Below are 23,507 nucleotides of genomic sequence, written 5' to 3'. Positions count from 1 at the left end.
TGTCTTATGAGGAAAGGTTGCAGGATTTGGGAATGTTTAGTTTGCAAAAGAGAAGACTGAGAGGAGACTTAATAGCTGTCTACAAATATCTAAAGGGCTGTCACATTGTAGAAGGATCAACTTTATTCTCATTTGCACAAGGAAAGACTAGAAGCAATGGGATGAAACTGAATGGGAGGAGACACAGATTAGATATTAGAAAAAACTTTTTGACAGAGTGATCAATGAGTGGAACAGGCTGCCACGAGAAGTGGTGAATTCTCCTTCAATGGAAGTCTTCAAACAGAGGCTGGACAGATATCTGACTGGGATGATTTAGGGAATCCTGCTTTGAGCAGGGGGTTGGACCAGATGGCCCAGGAGGTCCCTTCCAACTCTACAATTCTATGATTCTATGAGTAGCGGAGGGTGGCAGAGGAATTGGGGTAAAGGAGCAAGTATCAGACAGGAGCAAGCCAACTCCTCCACTACATTTATTGCTGGGGCGAGGGGTGTGAGAGAGATGGAGTCCGCCATAGGAGAGCACAGCTAGAGAGGCTGTGTCAGAGGGAGTGAGCCAGGTTTCAGTGATGGCGAGGAAGGAGAGTTTGTTGGTGATAAAGAGGTCATGGATAAATGACAGCTTGTTGCAGACAGAGCGTGCGTTCCATAGGGCTCCAGGTAAGGGGGTTGGGGGAGTGGGGGCTGGATGAATAGGTAAGAGGTTGTCATGGTTGCGAAGACGTGTAGAGGATCGTGGCAGGGTGGTAGAAGTGAGTGTAGGGATGTGTTGAGGGGGGGCCAGGATTTGGGGATATGTCACCAGCAATGAGGAGTAGACAGAGCATTAGAAGGTGGGAGGATAGGACATGATGTGGCCGTGCATGTCTGGAGAAAAAGGATTGTATGGGGAGGAACAGTTGTGAGAAGGTTAGGTGGCTGGGGAGAATGGAGGGCGAGATGAATAGTTCCTTACTAGGAGGGGGGATTGCAGGAGTTAGGGAGAAATAGAGTAGTATGGGGGTGATAGTAAAAAGGCGAAACATTGTTGTGGTGTTATAGTCCGTTAACTTCCAGTCAATTCCAGTCCAATTCTAGTCTAATTCAACAGTACTTAGAAATAGTACTTTGAAATAGGATTTTGAAATTGATGGAGCCGACTACGTCTGGAGCAGACCCATGGTGCTGAATGTATGTGCTGCTAAGCACAATCAGGTGTGAGTGAAAGTGGGGTGTGACTGCCAGGCCAAATGCACAGAGTTAAGCAGAGGTCATAAAAAGGGGGAAGGGGTTATACAGACCACTTAGATGTGTGGTAAAGGTAACAAGATGGACTACAATTATGGATACTAGAAGATGGGTAAGCTATGCATACCATATACAGTAAAATACAATGCAGTTCGCATGGGGCATTCAGCAATGCATACCATATAAAATACAATGCAGTCCGCATGGGGCATTCAGGAGCATGGGAAAGTGGTGGACATTCAGCAATGCATACCTGTGGGAACAGAAGAACATCTCGGTCAGATGGTGATGATGACAATACTGTAGGAGTCATGAGTGGCCAAATGCATTCTAGAATTCTAGTCTAATTCAACAGTACTTAGAAATAGTACTTTGAAATAGGAATTCAAAAATTATGAAACAACCTTAGGTAAGAAAGCCAGGTCGTGTTTAATATTACCCTATCTTCTAATACCAGGGTGAAGGGGGGATCTGCAGACAGAGTCTGCATGTCACTCACTCTATGGGCTGATATTAAGGCTACCAGTATTGTTTTCAGGATGACCATTTTTATGGACCCAAAACTTAGAGGTACAAAGGGCGATTCTGTTAATGCATTAAGAACTCAATTTAAATCCCAAGAAGTTCTTGTTATAGGGACCAGTCTAGATCTAACACATGCTTTAACAAATCTAGACACCCATCTGTTTGCTACATGGTTAGTTGTATAGTGCTCCCAGGGCTGAAATTTGAACTTTCAAGATACTAACCACAAGACCTCGCTCTAGCCCTTTATGAAGGAATTCTAGGATTGCTTTTAGAGGTACTCTTCCCCCCCCAAAGCGGACCCTGTGGATGACAGGAACGTCTTCCAGGTTACACCATATATTCTGGTAGTGATTTGGCTTCCTACTACTGAGTAGTGTAGAGACCAGATTAGAAGAGAACCCTTTGCATTGTATTACGTATTGACACATGATAATACACACCCTTTAGATCTAGGACGGCTATATAACATCAAGGAAAGACAAATCTCTCTGGTGGATGTTTTAGAAACTCCAGCCTCAACCCTGGTTTTACTAGATTGAGGATCCAGGTGCTGGAGGAAATCTTCTCCCAGGTTGGAAGGAAGAGAGATAAGTTTTCCCCCTACCTTGGGAATTAAGTCATTTGGAGGTTTTTCTGCTATCCTGGAAGAGACCGCCAAAAAGGAATCCTTTTCTCTTTCTGGGGCAATCATCCCACCTATTTTGTTCTTTGACCTTTCTCCTTTGGTTGAACTTTCTCCCTGAAAGGACTGCTGGAAGGATGAAAAGGGAGATCTTAGGAACCCTTTCTTATTATCCCCTGCCTTTATAAGGACATCATCCAGGGCCACTCCAAATAAGTACTCTCATTCACAAGGGAGAGGGCGCAACTTCCCCTTTGACTGTATGTCCCTCAGCTAGCACTTTAACCAGACAGCTCTATGGTCTGAATTAGATAGCGCTGCTGGCCTTGCTGCCTATATAGCGGAATCTGCATAGCCATCTGACAGGTAGGCCGCCACCCCTTTTATTACTGGGAGTGTGGCCAAGATGGAGTCTCAAGGTGCGTTATCCTTCAGCTGGTCTTCTAATCTATTCATCCAGACCATAAGTGATCTGGCCGTACAAGTTGCCTCTCTGGCTGGCTTTAGTGCCCCAGTCAATGACTCCCAGGTACCCTTGAGAAAAGTATCAGGTCTTTTAATAACCCTGCATTCTCAAAAGGAAGAGAGAATTTCCTTGAGGCTTTGGAAATAGCAACATCCAGTTTTTTGGGGATTTATTCCAGGACGTTGTCAACTCCTCTTCAAAGGGGTATTTACTCTTGATTCCTTGTACTTTCTCATTAACAGGGAAGGTTTTATGCTTTCTCTGATCCAGAGTCCTAAACATTATTTCCTGTATTGTTATTTTTAGTTTTCTGTGTCGACTAAGCCATTGTGGACCTTACTGCTTTTACTAGATTGTCCACTTCTTCCAGGGGAAACCAATGACCTGTCCCTGAGTCGCTTTCAAATGAGGATTAACTAGAAGAATCATCCAGAACCCCTCATCTGACTCTATAGCTGATAACGTGGGAGATCTCTTGGTCTTGTGTTTGTGTGGTGTTTCACCTGAGTGGGATAGGGATCTTAACTAATTAGCCATCTGTCTTATTGAGGGATTTTAATATGGAGGCCAAATTTCGGGGTTTCTTCCAATATGGTCTCAACAATACAACACTGGCACAATTTTTTTATGCCATACCTTATCTCCTGACCATACAGAGCATAAGCTCTGATTAGTTTTTCAAAAACATCTTTTTTAGGGTGCACCAGCCACAGAGGTAAGAGGAGAGAAGAGAAAAAAAAAAGGGAAACTCATTAATAAGCTGACTTTCTGATAGATCACTCACCACGTGGAGAATATAAAAGGAGTACAGGAACAGGAGGCAGAATATCATACGAAATCTCTCCTTTGGTGACCGCAGAATCTTCTATTCTGCTGGAGCTGTCCGACTTGTCCTGGAGTCCCCGATCCTGTGTTCTCCGGTAAAGCGTCTGCCACTCTTGTCCTGGTGTAGCCATTATTTCTCCTGAGGGCGCTTTTGACAAAGGGGCTGGATACGTTGTGGCTGTTCTGGCTCAGAGTTCTGCTGTTGCTTCAGCATTGTATGCTGCTGCTGCCACTGCCTGGCCAGTGAACCACCCTTAAATACACTGACTTCAGGGGATGTCAGCGGTGCACTCCTGCAGCTTCTGATGCTTGCCAGAGAGTAGTAACCAGGGTGAAAGGTCCTGGCGTGCTTCATAAGGGAGCAACTTCCGGTCCGTGCCCTGTGACTGTGCCTCTGGACGAGTGGCTGCCGGCGACGATAAAGTGAAGTCATCACAGACCTCAACACGTTCAATGGACGAGACCCCATTGTGCCCCTCTCGGCACTTCCAGCTCCCCGGGCGCCAGCTGCAGCAGAGACTGTGTTATGCCATAAGCGACAGGCCCAGGTCTGGGAACTTTGTCTTCTTTTTTTAGGTCTTCTGCCGCCATCAAGGACAGGAAACCACTGATGCGGAGAGAGACACCGCCCTTTTTATCTTGAAGGTTTCCCATCCTTAAAACGGTGTATCCCCTCTCTCGTTGGCACTATCAAGGGTGACAGAAAAAAATAATAGAGCTAGAGTGCCTTGCGAAAGTATTCGGCTCAGCAGAAAAGAAAACAGATTAACGGCAAACTAGGGCACACAAATCGCCACATTAACAGACAGAGCTATTTATCTGAAGTATTGCGGTATGCAGTTCAGTCAAAAAACAGAGGTGCTTGCAACAAGCGGGACCTGTAGAAGCGACTAATCGGGAAAAGGCCGTTGTCTGGCACCTCCCTCCCCCAGCATTCCTCTAACGTCCTGCCTGTCCATTAACCTGTCGATGGAATTTATGTGAAATAAAAGACGCACAGTTTTTCAGTTCAACTGGTGAGTGCTGCATTTTTTCTTCTTCGACTATACATTGAAAGTATTCGGCTCCCTGGAACTTTTTAACCTTTTCCCACATATCACGCTTCAAACATAAAGATACCAAACAAAAATTTTTGGTGAAGAATCAACAACAAGTGGGAAACAATTGTGAAGTTGAACAAAATTTATTGGTTATTTTAAGTTTTTGTGGAAATTCAAAAACTGAAAAGTGGGGCGTGCAATATTATTTGGCCCCTTTAACGGCAAAGCCATTTTGTAGGTGAAAAACCAGGCCTTAATTTTGAAATCAGACCACTGTCACTTTATGTGCTTATAACTCTGGAACGCTTCAACAGATCCGGCTGATTATGAAATTGTTTTTCACGTTAGTGGTAAAATTTCTTCGATATGACTTGCGTTTATTTATGAAAAAAACGGAAATATGGTGAAATTTTTTTAAATTTTGCAATTTTCAAACTTTTAATTTTTATGCCCTTAAATCAGAGAGATATGTCACAAAAATAGTTAACTAACATTTCCCACATGTCTACTTTACATCAGTACAATTTTGGAACCAAATTTTTTTTTGTTACAACTTCCTAAGGGTAAAAATTGACCAGCGATTTCTCATTTTTACAACAAAATTTACAAAACAATTTTTTAGGGACCACATCACATTTGAAGTCACTTTGAGGGGTCAATATGACAGAAAATACCCAAAAGTGACACCATTCTAAAAATTGCACCCCTCAAGGTGTTCAAAACCACACTCAAGAAGTTTATTAACCCTTTAGGTACTTCACAAGAATTGAAGCAATATGGAAGGAAAAAAATGAACAGTTAACTTTTTTTCCCCAAAATTTATCTTCGGACACAATTTTTTTTTATTTTGTCAAGGGTTTCAGGAGAAAATGAACCACAATATTTGTAGTGCAATTTCTCATGAGTACACCGATACCCCATGTGTGGAGGAAGACCAATCTTTAGGCGTACGGCAGTGCTCAGAAGGGAAGGAGCATCATTTGAGATTATGAATGTCAAATTGGCTGGAATCGAGAGCGGACGCCATGTCGCGTTTGGAGAGATCCTGAAGTACCTAAACAGTGGAAACCCCACATAAGTGACCCCATTTTGGAAACTAGACCCCCCAAGGAACTTATCTAAATGTGTGGTGAGCATTTTGAACCCCCAAGGGCTTCACAGGTTATAACGTAGAGCCGTAAAAATAAAGAAAACATATTTTTTCCCACAAAAAGCCGTAAAATTAAAAAATCATATTTTTTTCTACAAAAATGATCTTTTCACCCCCAATTTTAATTTTCCCAAGGGTACAGGACCCCAAAATTGTTGTGCAATTTGTCCTGAGTACGCAGATACCCCATATGTGGGGGTAAACCACTGTGTGGGTGCATGGCAGAGCTCAGAAGGGAAGGAGCGCCGTTTGACGTTTTCAACGCAAAATTGGCTGGAATTGAGATCGGACGCTATGTCACGTTTGGAGAGCCCCTGAGTGCCTAAACAGTGGAAACCCCCCACAAGTGACACAATTTTGGAAACTAGACCCCCCCCAAGGAGCTTATCTAGATGTGTGGTGAGCACTTTGAACCCCCAAGTACTCCACAGAAGTTTATAACGCAGAGCCGTGAAAATAAAAAGTCATATTTTTCCCACAAAAATGATCTTTTTGCCCACAAATTTTTATTTTTACAAGGGTAACAGAAATTAGACCCCAAAAGTTGTTGTGAAATTTGTCCTGAGTACGCTGATACTCCATATGTGGGGGTAAACCAGTGTGATTGCCTTTCCGAGTTCCTTGGGAGGCAGAATGCACAAATCCACAAAAGGTGAAGAATTGGTTTTATTTTCTATGCCGTTCCTTGTGCGGTTACTGTGCATTCTACTACTATATATTTTTACATTGCTATTGGTCAGTTTTTTCTATTTTTCTCATCTTTTTTTCACATTTAATTTTTTTCATTTTTCCCTTTTTTTATCCATATTTTCATTCTTTCATTTCTTTTAATTTTTTTCGTTTTTTTTTTACATTTTGTCATCTTTTATTTTTTTTCCATATTTCCTTGAATGTTCTTTTATTAATACTCATTCATTTCTACAGAGAATATTGCTACTTATCGTGGCTGCCTTCCATGGACTTTCCATGCTCACATATATCTCCATACCTCTAGGTACTAGTTATTTTCATATATTCTTTTGGTCCGGTAATTTCTCCAAAATGTATTTTATTTTTTTTTCTGTACACAACTAAACATGTTACAAATAACTGTGTTATATTATTACCATTTTAGATACTTCTGTGTGTCTCGTTTTTTGTCATATATTTATACATTTATGAGTATCATCTTCCATTAGCCGTTGTAATATTGATTCTGAAACACAGTGGTTTTTATGTTTTTAATTGATTTTTTGTGTTTTTCTGTCTTTTGTTCCCAGTCTGATGAAGGTCTGAGTTGCAGACCGAAACGTCATATACGGTAATTTTGGGAGAATCTGTTGTACAAATAAATTTCTTCCGCATATACTTCTTTTGAGTGCTGGAATTTCTTATACTATATGTTCCTCGTGCGGTATTAGTGATATGATGACTTTATTCCTGGGGTCGGTACGATTACAGCGATACCAGATTTATATCCTTTTTTCATGTTTAGCTTCTGTCACACACTAAAAGATGCTTTTTTTTTTTTTTTAAGAATTTTTTGTAAGAAATTTTTGCATCGCTGTATTTTGAGAGCTATGATTTTTCCATATTTCGTCCGACAGTCATATGCGGGCTTGTTTTTTGCGGGACAAGCTGACGTTTTTATCGGTACCATTTTCGGGCACATAACATTTTTTGACCGCTTTCTATTCTGATTTTTGTGGAGGCAGAATGAACAAGAACTAGCAATTCAGGAATTTTGTATTTTTTTTTTTCCATCGTTCAGCATGTGGTAAAATTAGTATGGCAGCTTTACTCTTCGCGTCACTACGATTACAGCGATACCTGAATTATATCTTTTTTATATTTTGGTATTTTTTACACAATAAAAACTTTTATACAAAAAAATAATTATTTTTGCATCACTTTATTCTGCACGCTATAACTTTTTTTATTTTTCCGCTGATGGAGCTGTATGGTGGCTCGTTTTTGCTGGACAAGAAGATTTTCAGCGATACCATGTTTATTTATATCCGTCTTTTTGATCACGTTATTGCACTTTTTCCAAGCGGTATGATACCACTTGGAAAAAGTATAATTTGCTACTTTTTTGTGGGTTTTTTTTTTTACGGCGTTCACTGAAGGAGTTAACTAGGGTGACGCTTTCATAGATGGGATTTGTACGGACGCGGTGATACGAAACATATGTATTTATTTTACATAATGTGTATTTTTAGGGGATTTTTTTATTAATTTTTTTTTACTTTTTTTAAAAAAAAAGTTGTTTTTTTTTACCTTGTCCCTTTCACTTTCGGTATAATACATTGCAATGTATTATTCCTTATGCTGAAAGCTGCTGACACCATGCTGTGAGCCTGGTCTCAGCAGTTTTCCGCAGCTGAATGACCCAGAGGTTGTCATGACACCTCCGGGTCATCATGGCACAGGTCGGTTACATCGCAGGGACGCTGACCTGAGGCAGAGGGAGCCTCCTACCATCTGCCTTCCCCCCGAACGCTGCAATCACGCTCGATCACAGCAGTGAGGGGGTTAACAGCCAGGGGCGGCGGGGGCGCCGCTCCTGACTGAGTGCAGAACGCTCAGCCACCGCAGCGCTGAGCTCCTGCACTGAGATGGGATTTCAGTCTCTCCTGCCCGATCGCTGCTGTGCTTGGTCAGTCAGATTGACTGACCAGTCACAACGCTTGGGGTGCAGGAACTGACTGCAAGGGTCCCTACACCCCTTGCCATGGCTCTCAGCTGTCAGACAGCTGTCGGCACTGAACTGTCACTGTGTGTTTACACGCAGTGACAGTGCAAAGGGATGACGTGCACAGTCCGTCCTAGTGCAGTAACTTACAACCGTCCATGAAGGACTGTGCACGTCAATGGACATTAAGGGGTTAACTTAATACTTTGTTGCGCCACCTTTTGCTGCGATTACAGCTGCAAGTCGCTTGGGGTATGTCTATCAGTTTTGTAAATCGAGAGACTGAAATTCTTGCCCATTCTTCCTTGGCAAACAGCTCGAGCTCAGTGAGGTTTGATGGAGATCGCTTGTGAACAGCAGTTTTCAGCTCTTTCCACAGATTCTCGATTGGACTGGACTTTGACTTGGCCATTCTAACACCTGGATACGTTTGTGAACCATTCCAGTGTAGGTTTAGCGTTTTGTTTGGGATCATTGTCTTGTTGGAAGACAAATCTCCGTCCCAGTCTCAGGTCTTTTGCAGACTCCAACAGGTTTTCTTCAAGAATCGTCCTGTATTTGGCTCCATCCATCTTCCCATCAATTTTAACCATCTTCCCTGTCCTTGCTGAAGAAAAGCAGGCCCAAACCATGATGCTGCCACCACCATGTTTGACAGTGGGGATGGTGTGTTCAGGGTGATGAGCTGTGTTGCCTTTACGCCAAACATATCATTTGGCATTGTTGCCAAAAATTTCGATTTTGGTTTCATCTGACCAGAGCACCATCTTTTACATGTTTGGTGTGTCTCCCAGGAGGCTTGTTGCAAACTTTAAACAACACTTTATGGCTATCTTTGAGAAATGGCTTTCTTCTTGCCACTCTTCCATAAAGGCCAGATTTGTGCAGTGTACGACTGATTGTTGTTTTATGGACAGACTGTCCCACCTCAGCTGTAGATCTCTGCAGTTCATCCAGAGTGATCATGGGTCTCTTGGCTGCATCTCTAATCAGTCTTCTTGTTTGAGATGAAAGTTTAGAGGGACGGCTGGGTCTTGGTAGATTTGCAGTGGTATGATAATCCTATCATTTCAATATGATCGCTTGCACAGTGCTCTTTGGGACGTTTAAAGTTTTGGAAATCATTTTGTATCCAAATCTTCTCCACAAAAGTATCACGGACCTGCCTGTTGTGTTCCTTGGTCTTTATGATGCTCTCTGTGCTTCAAAAAGAACCCTGAGACTATCACAGAGCAGGTGCATTTATACGGAGACTTAATTACACACACGTGGATTATATTTATCATCATTAGTCATTTAGGACAACATTGGATCATTCAGAGATCCACAATGAACTTCTGGGGTGAGTTTGCTGCATTGAAAGTAAAGGGGCCGAATAATATTGCACGCCCTACTTTTTAGTTTTTGAATTTCCACAAAAATTTTAAATAACCAATAAATTTGGTTCAACTACACAATTGTGTCCCACTTGTTGTTGATTCTTCACCAAAAATTTACATTTGGTATCTTTATGTTTGAAGCATATGTGGGGAAAGGTTGAAAAGTTCCAGGGAGCCGAATACTTTCGCAAGGCACTGTAACTCTCCCTATTTGTCCCTATAGTGAAAGCTCTACTTCGCTGCCGGGATTGGCACCCTAAGATGTACGCAAGCGGCACCCCGATCACCGCCGGCTGACCCTAATAGGTCCTATCAGTCACTGATCTAATCAAAGGATATTTAGTCCGATATCAAAAAAATAAGTAAACATAAGTTACACCTAGATAGTTACTTGACCAAAAAAAGGGGACTAGATATAGAGATCAAATAAGAGTGAACAAGAACTGCAGGTTGTTTCATCAATTAGCCAATACTTTTAATTGCCTGCCGTTAATAGAGCACAACAAAAAACAACATGCCACACAACAGGGCATCTTATAGAAGTGCACTTATCTGCGTATTGTGCTAAGTAGCCTTGTCGCATTTCCCCTCCGTCATCTGATTCATCAGAAGGCTACAGGAAAAAACTGACATCAGATACGTGTGTCATCCATGATGTGCCATAGCCTGATTGCAGGTCATAAACCACACATAGTGGGTGATTGATACGAATTTGTGTAATTAGCTCTGCCTGTGATCTGCTTTTGGCTACTATCCAGGCTGGCTAACTATGCTATTTGAGGTCCCTATTGGATCTAATTCTGGATTGGTTTAATTTGGTTTTGTTTACCAATATATTGGATTAGGGATCTACAGGACCTGATTGGGTCCGGCACCATTTGCACTTATCAATAGGGTGTCAACCTCCAATGGCAGGTAGCTATATTACTTTAGGGATATACGAGATACACCCAACTGTGTCATTGGTGTTTCGTTTCTGTTGTCAACTCTTTTTTATGGAGAATTAACCACCTATGAATTGAGGCTATTTTACATTTTAAATATACCGTATTTTTCGCTTTGTAAGACGCACTTTGTTCCTCCAAAATTTTGGGGGAAAATGGGGGTGCGTCTTAGAAAGCGTACATGCCTTACCGATACTGTGGCTGTAGGCCGCAGGCTGGGATGAGGGGGTGTCCGGGTGTCTCCGATACCCAGCGATGCTGCGTGGTTGACCGGCGCTCTGCCGACATTTTGCGACAGGCCAGTGCCCCGGCACTTCCATGGTTCCATGTGCGGTGTTCTCCAGGAATATGGCCGCCGCCGACACATGCGCAGATGGTGATCTCGGGACCAAGAACTCGAGAGATGAGATTTCAGCGCTGAGATCTCATCTCTCAAAATCTTGGTCCCGAGATCACAATCTGCACATGCGGCAGCGGCCATATTCCCAGAGACCACCGCACATGGAACCGTGGAAGGGCCGGGGCTCTGGCCTGTTACAAAATGTCGGCAGAGCCCCGGGCAGTGCCGAACACCCACGCAGCACCGATGGGCACTGGAGACAGCCGCAGCACCGGCCAGCAACTGACGGGCAACCGGAGACACCAGGCAGAAGTACAAGACCCCCGCAACAGCGCACATCGGAGCCCCCCCTCATCCCTGCCTGCGGCTTGCAGCATCACCCCACTCCTTCCTCCTCCAGCAGCGACCCTGGGCCCCCACTTCACAGCGGCCACCATCCCCGGTAAGCAATAAGATGCAAGGATTATAAGAAGCACCACCATTTTATTAAAAAATAATTTTTTCTTATTTTTCTCCTCAAAATTTGGGGTGCGTCTTATAATCCAGAGCGTCTTATAATCCGAAAAATATGGTACATATTTCTAAAGTAATTATTAAAAGTTTATTTTTAAAAGGTATTCATTCTTGTTAAACTATGAAGAAGCAGTATACCAGTGGGTTAAAATGAAGCTAAATTATCAGGTGATAGGCCAGATTCAGGCCAGATTCACACACGTTACAAGATCCCAGCACGGATCATGGTATATGGACCCGTAGCTGGTCCATGCATTGCTGTTCAAGTATGGACTGCAATACACAGAAGTGCAAATCTGGCCGTAAACTATGTGTCCAGGCTGAAATGAAAGCACAAAAGAGGAGAACAAGGCAACAGATTGTATACCAAGAGTTAGATTACCTACCAAACTGATACTGATGGTCAATTATAACAAAAGGCGATCACTCTTGGAAAACACCTTTGACTCATAACTTTTAAAAAGAGGTGGAACCCAAAGAGTAGGAGAAGCCCAGTTAAAGTTACTGAACTCAAACCTAAAAACAAAACATTTAAATAACTAAGAAGTCATATTTCACTTATTTAAAAGTAAGTTTAATTTCCAAGGCAAAGGAACTTGATGGAATCAACTCAAGGCACACTTAATATATTTCCGTACTTGCTTTTAATGCCACAGAGACCATTTATTGAGAGACAGAAAATAACAAGAGAACATCCACAGGATGGAAAACAGAAATATTTAACATCATCATCAAGAATATTTTCTCTACTAATAAATAATCAGCGTTTATAGATCAGTATTATAGTGAAAAAACATTCCATATTATATATATTTTAAATACATAAAATGTTATATTCCTTTTTTTACTTATTTCCTATGATGAGCAGTGTGGCACCAATAGATGGAGATATAGTTGTGCTCAAAAGTTTACACACCCCAGCAGAATTTTTACTTTCTTGGCCTTTTTTCAGAGAATGTGAATGATAACACCAAAACCTTTTCTACACTCATGGTTAGTGATTGGGTGAAGCCATTTATTGTCAAACTACCGTGTTTTCTCTTTTTAAATCATGACAACCCAAAACATCCAAATGACCCTGATCAAAAGTTTACATACCCAGGTGATTTTGGCCTGATAACATGCACAGACGCTGACACAAATGGGTTTGAATGGCTACTAAAGGTAACATCCTCACCTGTGACCTGTTTGCTTGTAATCAGCGAGTGTGCATAAAAGCGGAGTGAGTTTCTGGGATCCAGACAGACTGCTGCATTTTTCATCCAGCCACTGATGTTTCTGGATTGAGAGTCGTGGGGAAAGCAAAAGAATTGTCAACAAGTTAGTTGAACTGTATAAAACAGGAAAGGGATACAAAAAGATATCCAAGGAATTGATAATGCCAGTCAGCAGCGTTCAAACTGATTAACAAATGGAAAATCAGGGGGTCTGTAAAAACAAAACCACGGTCAGGTAGAGCAACAAAAATTTTGGCCACAACTGCCAGGAAAATTGTTCGGGATGCAAAGAACAGCCCACAAATAACATCAGCTGAAATACTGGATGCTCTGAAATCTAGCGGTGTGGCTGTTTCAAGATGCACAATAAAAGGCACTTGAAGAAAAATGGGCTGCATGGTCGAGTCGCCAGAAGAAAGCCATTACAGTGCAAATGCCACAAAGTATCTCGCTTAAAACACGCAAAACAGCACAGAGACAAGCCTCAAAACTTCTGGAACAAGGTAATTTGAAGTAATGAGACCACTATTGAACTTTCTGGCCACAGCCATAAATGCTACATTTGGAGAGAGGTCAAGAAGTCCTATGATGAAAGGAGCAACATTCCTAATGTAAAGCATGGAGGTGGATCGCTGATGTTTTGGGGATGTGTGAGCTACAAAGGCACAGAAAACTTGATCAAAGTTGAAGGAAAGATGAATGCAGCACGTTATCACCAAATACTGGAGGCAAATTTGCAATCATCAGCTCGGAAGCTGCGCATGGGACGTACTTGTACGTTCCAACATGACAACAATCCAAAACACAAGGCCAAGTCAACCTGTCATTGGCTACAGCAGAATAAAGTGAAGGTTCTGGAGTGGCCATCTCAGTCTCCTGACCTCAATATCATTGAGCCGCTCTGGGGAGATCTCAAGCGCGCAGTTCGTGCTAGACAGCCCAGGAATTTACAGGAAATCGAGGATTTTTGCCAAGAAGAGTGGGCAGCTTTACCATCTGAGAAAATAAAGAACCTCATCCACAACTACCACAAAAGACTTCACGCTGTCATTGATGTTTGAGGGGGCATTGCACGGAATTAAGAAATGGGCTATGTAAACTCTTGATCAGGGTCATTTGGATGTTTGAGTTGTCATTATGATTTAAAAAGAGAAAACACAGTACTTTGACAATAAATGGCTTCACCCAAACACTAACCATGAGTGAAGAAAAAGTTTTGGTGTTATCATTCATATTCTCTGAAAAAACGCCAAGAAAGCAAAAATTATGCCAGGGTATGTAAACTTTTGAGCACAACTGTAGATATATAAATCATTAACCATTTGCCTAGGGCTCTGTTCACATGGGTGTTGTGGCTTCGGTTTATAATGGAAGTCACAACACAAAGCAAATCTGCGGTATGATAAACACCACTAACATATAATGGGGTCTGTCGGGCTCCAATGAGATGTCCAACACGTTAAAGGGAATCGGTCATCAGGTTTTTTCTACCCCATCTGAGAGAAGCATGATGTAGGGGTAGAGACCTAGATTCCATCAATGTGTTACTTACTTTGCTGGTTTGTGCAGTTTTGATCAAATCTTTTTATCAAATGTTTTATCTGCTGCAGATCTTTCAGTTCTCTGAATGCTCAGCTCTGTATAACCCAGGCCACACCACTGATTGACACTGTGCATAGGCACAAAGCTGCCAATCAGTGGTGGGAACTCATGATTATGGAGGATTACATGGCAAGAAGTGATAAAATCACAGTTTTATAAGCAGGAGATTATCAAGTCTACAGCAAGCAGACCAGTAAGTGACACATCGCTGGGATCAGGGTCTGGCTCAACATTATGCTGCTCTCAGATTAGGTGGCAAAACCTGGTGAAAAATTCCCAGATTCCATTTAAATGGAAAACATAATGCTGCATGCAGGTTTTTATTTTTCCTACTAAAAAAAAATAAATAATAGAACAACTGAATCTGTGAGTCTCCAAAGCAGATGTGAACAAAGTCTTACACTGAAGAAAGGCCAATGATTATATACCTATGCCTTTGGTTTTACAGCCCAAGAGATTTATCCCTAAATAAGGCTGCAATGTCTCTCTGACCCGTAATGTAGTGTAATATCTTTTCTCAACTGTGCACACTGACCCAGAGCGTGTAAGACAGATTGTGTGCAGTGTCTGCTGTAAGCTGCTAGTAACATTCATTCTGCATTCATCATCATTTGGTGTGCAGGCTACTGAATTGCTAGATTATGCACATACTCGCTCTAACATTATATGTATGGGAAGACTGGTTTCCATTAAGTGTCACAATAATATACAGTAGTAAGTCTACAACAGCCTATTCTCTGACTACAGATAAAATAAGAATAAAAACAGTCCAGAGTATAAGTGTGAGATGACAGACTGTGCCAGAACAATTACACCTGTAGGTCTTGGCCTCGTTTATACCAGGTGAGGGAGATTGGGGACCTTGATGTTGATGTCACCGATATTGATATTTCGTGGCAGTTCTGGCAAATTCATGCTCTTCACTGCGGAAACCGCTCTGGCTGGTGCGGCAGAAAATCCAGTCTGTTGAAGTAAAGTTCATGCAGAAAAGAAGACAAAAAATAAATGGTAGGACCTCAAATACGTTACAACAGAAAAATACGCTTAGGCATGTCAACTATTGATCTCTTAAGCCTACCAATCTGGCATTTTTTTTTTTACATCACCCCCGAAGTAGTACCCCTAATGATCGTTACACGCTTGTAGTAAAATACTTACTAGCCGCCATCTTCTGCTGCTCTCAGCGCCGCTCCGGTCATGATCTGCTACTTGTGACCTGCCGGATCGCTACAGCGTTTTTTGGGCGAGTTTAAATCACTTCTCAATGTAAGTCTGTGAGAACCAGAACAAGGCTCACATAGACGTACACTGAGAGCTTGTGCCGGTTACCTCTGACATCAGGAGCTGTGTTCACATAATGGCGGCATGGAACAGGAGAGGCCCCAGGAAGAGCAGAAGACAGCAGCTGGCAAGTATCTTACTACACGCAGGCAACAGACATTAGTGATAACACTCTAGTGGTGAAATAAGAAAAAATACTGGAGTGATGTTTTAAGTTTGGACTACCCATAAAGTATACAGTTAGACATAATACACGCTCAGCTAAGCGTATCATAAAAGGGGAAAGGGGAGTTAGATGCCACCAGACACCTCTAGTGTCTGCAAAATTTAATAACTGTAGACTGATGGGTCACACGTTCTTCTTTCTAAAACAACAGAATTGCTGTGAGGCTTAAAAAAGAACCTGTCAGCAGTTTTGGCCGATATAAGATACGGCCATCACCTTTCAGAGATTATTTACAGCATTATATAATGCTGTAGATAAGCCCCCAACCCGACTTGGAAGAACTGAAAAATAAGTTTTTTATTATACTCACCTGCGGGGCGGTCCGGTCTGATGGGAGTCGCTGATCTTGGTCCGATGCCTCCCGTCTTCTTATGATCGCCGCCCTCCTGCTTGCTTATTGTGGATGACGCGACTCTGCATCATCCACACAGGCTCTCTGGCATCTCGCTCTTGCGCAGCCGTACTTATCTGCCCTGTTGAGGACAGAGCACAGTACTGCAGGTAATGGAGCCCTTTGACCTTTTCCGGCACCTGCGCACAGCAGTACTATGTTCTGCTCTCCACAAGGCAGAGAATTACGCCTGCACAGGAGCGCGATACCGAGGAACCTGTGTGGATGATGCAGGGTTGCGTCATCCACAAGAAGCAAGCAGGAGGGCGGCGATCATAAGAAGATGGGAGACGCTGGACCAAGACCAGCGACACTCCCTTGGACCGGAGCGCCCCACAGGAGAGTATAATAAAACTTATTTTTCAGTTCTTCCAAGTCGGGTTGGGGCAGATATACAGCATTATAGAATGCTGTATATAAGCCCTGAATGGCTGTGGCCGTATCTTATATCAACCAAAACTGCTGACAAGTTCCCTTTAAAAGAAGAAGGCCACAATAAAACCCTTCAACAATATTTACTACATATTTACTCATCAGAAAAGCCACCTGAAACACGGTGGATTAATGGGTGGTCCTCTATCCAGCTAGCATACTAGGAAAAAATGGGAGGCGATATTCGTGATAAAGGATTCTCTGGTCTTCTCTGCAGAGTTCTGCAATTGGCAGAATGGTAAGACCAGGAAAGGAAAATGAAACATAAAACAATTGGCAATAGGCTGATTGTTACTGGAACAGAAACGCCAAACTCCCAGCTCTTTATAGCTTAATCCAGGTTACAGATTACAAAATACAGAAAGTCTATTGTAGAGAGCCTCAAGCAATGCAAATATAGCGTCCTGTATCAGCTCGCCCCCCAGCTTTTCAGAATGAGTGCACGGAGTCCCCAATTAACTAGCACAAAATGCACGCTGAAGTATAATATTTGTAATGTAAGCCCCAAAAGGTATACTGGCCAAACACCACAAATACTCCAGCGAGAAATACTGGGCAAAGTATCAGGCTCTTGCAGCCATTACTGGAAAACAATCTCGTACAGCTGTTTTTCACAATACAATACGCACCCCAGATCTGAAGGTCAAGTCGCTCTTTCCTACTGATAACAGAGTCAATGCTGTACCCAGTGAAGCTTTAATCATAAAGTACAACCAGATCATCTAATGAGATATTTCACTTAAGGTGGGAGAACTGGGTGTCCCAGCGGTACAATGCGGCAGGCTGTAGCTGGGAGAAGTGAGTGCCCTACCGATGCGATGCTGCGGGCCCTGGGTGGGAGAAGTGGGTGCCCCAGCGGTGCAATGCTGCAGGATGTGGGTGGGAGAAGTGAGTGCCCCACCGATGCGATGCTGTGGGTCCCGGGTGGGAGAAGTGGGTGCCCCAGCGGTGCAATGCTGCAGGATGTGGGTGGGAGAAGTGAGTGCCCCACCGATGCGATGCTGTGGGTCCCGGGTGGGAGAAGTGGGTGCCCCAGCGGTGCAATGCTGCAGGATGTGGGTGGGAGAAGTGAGTGCCCCACCGATGCGATGCTGCGGGTCCTGGGTGGGAGAAGTGGGTGCCCCAGAGGTGCGATGCTGCTAGTCCGGTGTTTGCGGTGAGAGAGCAGAGTGCAATGCTTTCCCAGAAGCCATTTTTCTGAAGCCATGAGCTGCTAGAGGCGGCACACACACAGACTGGGATCTCAGCCCAGTGAAAATCTCAATCTGTACAAGCGCCTCCTCTGGCGGCCATCTTCCTGAAGCTGTGGGCTTCAGGGAAATGGCCGTCGGAGGTAATACTTGTGCAGATTGAGATCTCGGGAAGGCTTCAGGAAAATAGCTTCCGGGAAACCAATGCACTCCACTCTGCCTCACCGCCCACACTGGGTCAGCAGGATCGCACCACTTCTGGCACTGCTGGTTTCCTGCCTCCTGTGGTCCTGCTCCACCACTGCAACCCCCCCACCAGTAAGCTACATTCGTAATATAAGATGCACCACACATTTTCCCCAAATATTTTTTTGGGAAAAAAGTACGTCTTATAGTTAAAAAAAATATGGTAAATACCTTTATTTTGCAAGCGTAGACGAGGGACCGCCAAAAGACGAGGGGTACAGCATCAATCAGCAGAAACACACAAAAATTATTAAATATGATATTTTCTAACCAGTTTATTAAAAGGAAAGGATGGTAGGTAAACCATGTATAAGTAACAAATACAATGACTGTTGTTCCGCTCAACAACACTGACAGAGTATTTGCAGGTACGCTTAACCCCTTAATTCTGGATTTTTTTTCACCACTTAAACAAAAAAAAACCTAGACATGTTGGTTGGTGCCTGTGAAATCATAATGACCCGGAGAATCATAATGGCAGGTCAGTTTCAGCATTTAGTAAACATGGTAAAAAAAAATCCAAAACAATTGTGGAATTGCACTTTTTTTTGGCAATTTCACCACATTTGGATTTTTTTCCCTGTTTTCCAGTACATGATATGGTAAAATCAATGTTACCATTCAAAAGTACAACTTGTCCCAAAAAAACAAGCTCTCACATGGCCATTTTGACCATAAAATAAAAAACTTATGGCTTTGGGAAGAAGGGGAGCAAAACATGAAAATGCAAAACCAATAATACCTCTGGTCGTGAAGGGGTTAAACACTACAGTTATATGTGAGCAAAACACAACACGATTAACCCTTTCTATGCATAAATCAATAAAATGACAGGACTGTGCCAGAACTTTAGTAATTGCCTACTCGGAGCAGTTTTCAAAGTGTTTCTTACATAAGAGGCCTCTTCTCCTAACTTACTGGACCTCCATAAGGGTGTGTGCACACGTTGCGAATTCTGCCGCGGATTTTTCCGCGCAGATTTGACTAAATCCGCAGGTGAAATGACCTGCGTTTTACCTGTGGATTTAGTGCGGATTAGCCTGCGTTTTGACACCTGGTAATGGAACAGGTGTCAAAGTGCTGCGAATTCAGCACAAAGAAGTGACATGCTGTGGATTTTAAACCGCAACAAATCCGCGCGGAAAAATCAGCAGCATGTGCACTGCGTTTTTAATTTTCCATTGAATATAAAAGGTATTGTACAATGCAGCAGAAACTGCAGCGGATCCGCAGCAGAATCCGCAATGTGTGCACACATCCTAAGGCTACTTATATATGCGAATATATATTCAGATGTAAGAGGGTACCAGTATGTGCTGAAACTGAAGTAGAAGGGGCATTGCTGGGCTGAGTCCCGAATAATCAGAAGCACAGTCTTGAACCTCTTAGGGAATGCCGATCTCTCCAACACAGGGCTTCCCTAAGTCCTTGGACATAAGGCCTCAAGTGGCCTAGCCCAAAATGCTGTGTACTTGGTTGTCCTCAAAGAATCGTCTAATGTAAAACCAAACACGTTCTAGAGTCACCAACACGTTCTAGAGTCATCAGTTATATGCAGAGTTGCACTACACTATCCAGACTTTTTCTAAGGTTCAGCAGTTTCACTTCCACCCGCACTCTTAGATCCCTTCTAACCGTCTACCAACCACCACGCTCCAACTACGGTCTTTCGCCGCTGCCCTCTACTGGCCAGATCATATATTAAGTCAGAAATCTTCAACAATACAGTAAACTGTGATTAACCCTTACACTTTCTCAAATCTTTCCGTAACCTAAGCTGCTCTTCTCAGCTCCACATGGATCTTTGGCAGAGACTCCACTAACTCCCAAGTGATATCAATTCAAAATCTTCCAGAGTTCCAGGGCTCTGAAAATTGATTAATGGGTGTGGCTTGCTTCGGTTGCAAGGCTACATTCAGCAGACCTCCCCCTGCTCCTGTGCATGCTGCTACACACGGCTACTCGTGCATGTACAGCCCTCAGCCCCTGCAGGTACAGCCCTCTACAGATAGGTATTGGCTTCTTTTAAGCTTTGTTGCAATGACTGGTACAAACAGATAGGATGAGAGAAAAGATTCTTTAGTTTTTGTCAACTATATTTTTTTCTTTTCTGCCACAAACCATTTTCAGCTCTATACATTCACCTGTATACTGAGAGGGACCCAGAGCACTATGTAGATTAGCACTATGACTGCAAGTAAATGATGGTTTTAATTTACAAAAAAAAAGGTTCACAAAAAATAAAAATTTAAGTGATCTCCGAGCTGTACTGAACTTTTGTAATCCACATAGAGAACTGCATCTGACAAGCTAAGTCATATATAATCAGAGCACTGTTAATGTCCGTCACGAAGAATAGAACAGAGTAAATGGTACCAGAAATTAATGATACAATACACAATGATATAACCACATTTTTCATAAATACAGAAGTAATTGAATAAATGCAGATAAGGACAGTGAATTGGTTGACACTACCCGAAACACGTTGTGTTCTATGTAGCTGTCCGTGATGACACACTATCTGCGGAAGTAGTTTAATCTGTAAAGTCCATTACAGATAACTGCAGTCAAATTCCAGCAGAATCTAGAAAGAGAAGTTATGAACTTTCCCTAGTATCACTACGTAGTCTCACAATGTGCAGCACCTCTCATACCCAAGATCTGGCCCATCCCAGACACATAAGGAGTAATAAAGCAGCAGGAGATCTCAATGAAGATATCAAACATACCATCTGTATCGTGCTCACAAGTGTATAATATGCAAAGTGAAATGTAATAAAATGGAAATAACTGGAAATTAATTAAAAGTCCTATTACTAAATGTGATTATGACACGGTGCTTGTATTTGATGTTCAGTGGAATGATGATTTATAACGTTCCACCTATTGTTTAGGACTACATACCATCTCAATACGTAGCAAAGCCAAGTAGCACAAAGCCAATATCTAAACACCTTTTCTGGCTAATATAAGGTGTTATCCACCTTTGTGGAAAATTTTATTTTTCCTACATAAAGGGAACCTATTGCCTGATTCATGCCACCCAAACCGCTGGCAGCATGAATTGCAGCCGGGCTGCACAACTGCAAACAGATATATCCCTCTCTGGAACACTCCAGAGGTTCAGAGGAAATATATAGGCACAGGAGAAGTCCATTGCCATCTCTGGCCAGCTTTTCCCATTGCCGCTGCAGGTGACAAATGAGTCTCACTATGGGAGAGACCTGTCAATCACCTGGGGACCAAAGGCAGAGATGAGACTAGACCAGTTCCACCTCTGGCCGGCTCTTCACAGCACTGCTAAAGTTGATTGACAGATCTCTGCTATATTGAGACACTTCATACCTACCTGCAGCCATGCTGAGAGTACATTTTCTCTGAAACACTCAAGATATACCTGGCTGCAATCTTACAGCCAGGCTCTGATTCATGCTGCAAGCAGTTTGGGCAACATGAATATAGTGGCAGGTTCCCATTAAATGCATGTAACTGTGGCTAAAAATCATTTTTGTAATTGGGTATCATGAAACAATTTTGCAGTGTTTGCCTTCTAGTCACCGGCTGCAGAATATGTTATCTGAAAGTATGTCAGTCAGCCTGCTAGGATTGTCTGACAAGGAGGTTATAACTCTTTCCTGTCTTTTTCTGAACTCTTCAAAGCTGATTTATGACCACATAAAAGTTCAACGTGAAAAGACACAAAAAACCGTTAAAGGCAAAATCTTTACATGCAAGTAAAAAAAAAAAAAAAAAGTCGCCAAAAGGTGGACAGGACAATCCGCTTCAATTCCAAAATCACAATATAAAAAGTATATGTTGTTCTTCATAGAAACTCACCTCTGATTTTTCCAGTTTGTTTTGGGCTTCAACTTGGGCAACAACTTCATTCATATTTGTCTCCAGAACCATCCCACCCATCACCATTTCATGTAATATATAATGTACCTGCAGGCAAAGCATAAAACAATCACTGACCTGGTCTCAAATCGTACTTTACCATTAAAAGGGGTATTCGGGTTGTGCTTTCAGCAGCACAAAACTCTCCAGTTTCATTACTTGTTGCTTGGGGGTAGGCACTCCTACTAGTTCTGTCCAGTAGCTTCTCCTGGTTCAACACATTAACCATGTGTCAGTGTTTGTTCTGAGTCTACACTTATCACTATTTGGATACATATATTTGAACAAGCACATGAAAAGGGTAAAGTGAGAGCCATGATTAGAACTGCTCTGGAAGCTGTGTGCTGGTGGGGACCAGGGGATTGTGATGCTACAAGACTGATAATAGGTCAGGAGCTGTAGGGGAGGCATGTGAATGCTGTATAGAAGTCAATGGGCTAGAGAGAAAGGATCTCAGGAGTTAAAGAGGCTGTCTGAAACCTAACTGAATGTATATGATTCTCTAATGTAAACCATTAAGCACATTTCTAATTAACTTCAATAAAAAAATTTCACATCCTTCCCTCTGTAACATCATACTTTTTTTTTCTTACAACCGATGACATTTCATTTAAATCTCAGTATGGTATCCCGCGTCCCTGCTGTGTTACATACTTTGCGCGCTGACAGTGCCCTTCCGCATCGGCTATTAAAGCAAACCTGTCATCAGGTTTGGCCGATATAAGATGCGGCCACCACCTTTTAGGACTTATCTACAGCATTCTATATTGCTGTATAAAAGCCCCCGATCTGACCTGAAAGATAATAAAAATAAGTTTTATTATACTCACCCGGGGGGCGGGTCTGGTCCGATGGGTGTCACGGGTCCTGGTCCGGCGCCTCCCATCTTCTTGTGATGCCGCCCTCCTGCTTGCTTCATGGCTCCCCGGCATTGCGCTCCTGCGCAGGCGTACTTCTCTGCCTTGTTGAGGGCAGAACGAAGTAATGCAGTGCGCAGGCACCGGGAAAGGTCAGAGAGGCCAAGTGCCTGTGCCCTGCAGTAATTTGCTCTGTCCTCAACAAGGCAGATAAGTACGTCTGTGCAGGAGCGCGATGGCGGTTAGCCATGAAGCAAGAAGAAGGCAGGATCGCAAGAAGGCGCTGGACTAGGACCTGTGACGCCCATCGGACCGGACTGCCTCCAGAGTATAATAAAACTTATTTTTCTTATCGTTCAGGTGGGATTGGGGGGCTTATCTACAGCATTATAGAATGCTGTAGATAAACCCTGAAAGGCAGTGGCCGTAACTTATATAGGCCAAAGTGCTGACAGGT

General features: G+C 42.8%; 1 protein-coding gene across 2 annotated transcripts in view; it reads right to left on the bottom strand.

Moving 5' to 3' along the window:
• Positions 1–14,126: 14,126 nt before the first annotated feature.
• AP3S2 (adaptor related protein complex 3 subunit sigma 2) overlaps positions 14,127–23,507 on the bottom strand; it is a 74,936-nt gene continuing 65,555 nt past the window's right edge. For both annotated transcript variants that reach the window (XM_073568659.1, XM_073568657.1), the window contains exons 5-6: positions 22,134–22,241; positions 14,127–15,490 (exon numbers count right to left, since the gene is read on the bottom strand). In XM_073568659.1, coding sequence (XP_073424760.1) covers positions 15,362–15,490; positions 22,134–22,241 — 237 coding nt within the window. In that variant the 3' untranslated portion in view covers positions 14,127–15,361. The remainder of the gene's footprint in view (positions 15,491–22,133; positions 22,242–23,507) is intronic.

This window comes from Dendrobates tinctorius, unplaced genomic scaffold, assembly GCF_039654945.1.
Source record: "Dendrobates tinctorius isolate UK_male_01 unplaced genomic scaffold, ASM3965494v1 ptg000022l, whole genome shotgun sequence".
Lineage (NCBI taxonomy): Eukaryota > Metazoa > Chordata > Amphibia > Anura > Dendrobatidae > Dendrobates > Dendrobates tinctorius.
This window is presented reverse-complemented; position numbering and strand designations above follow the sequence as displayed.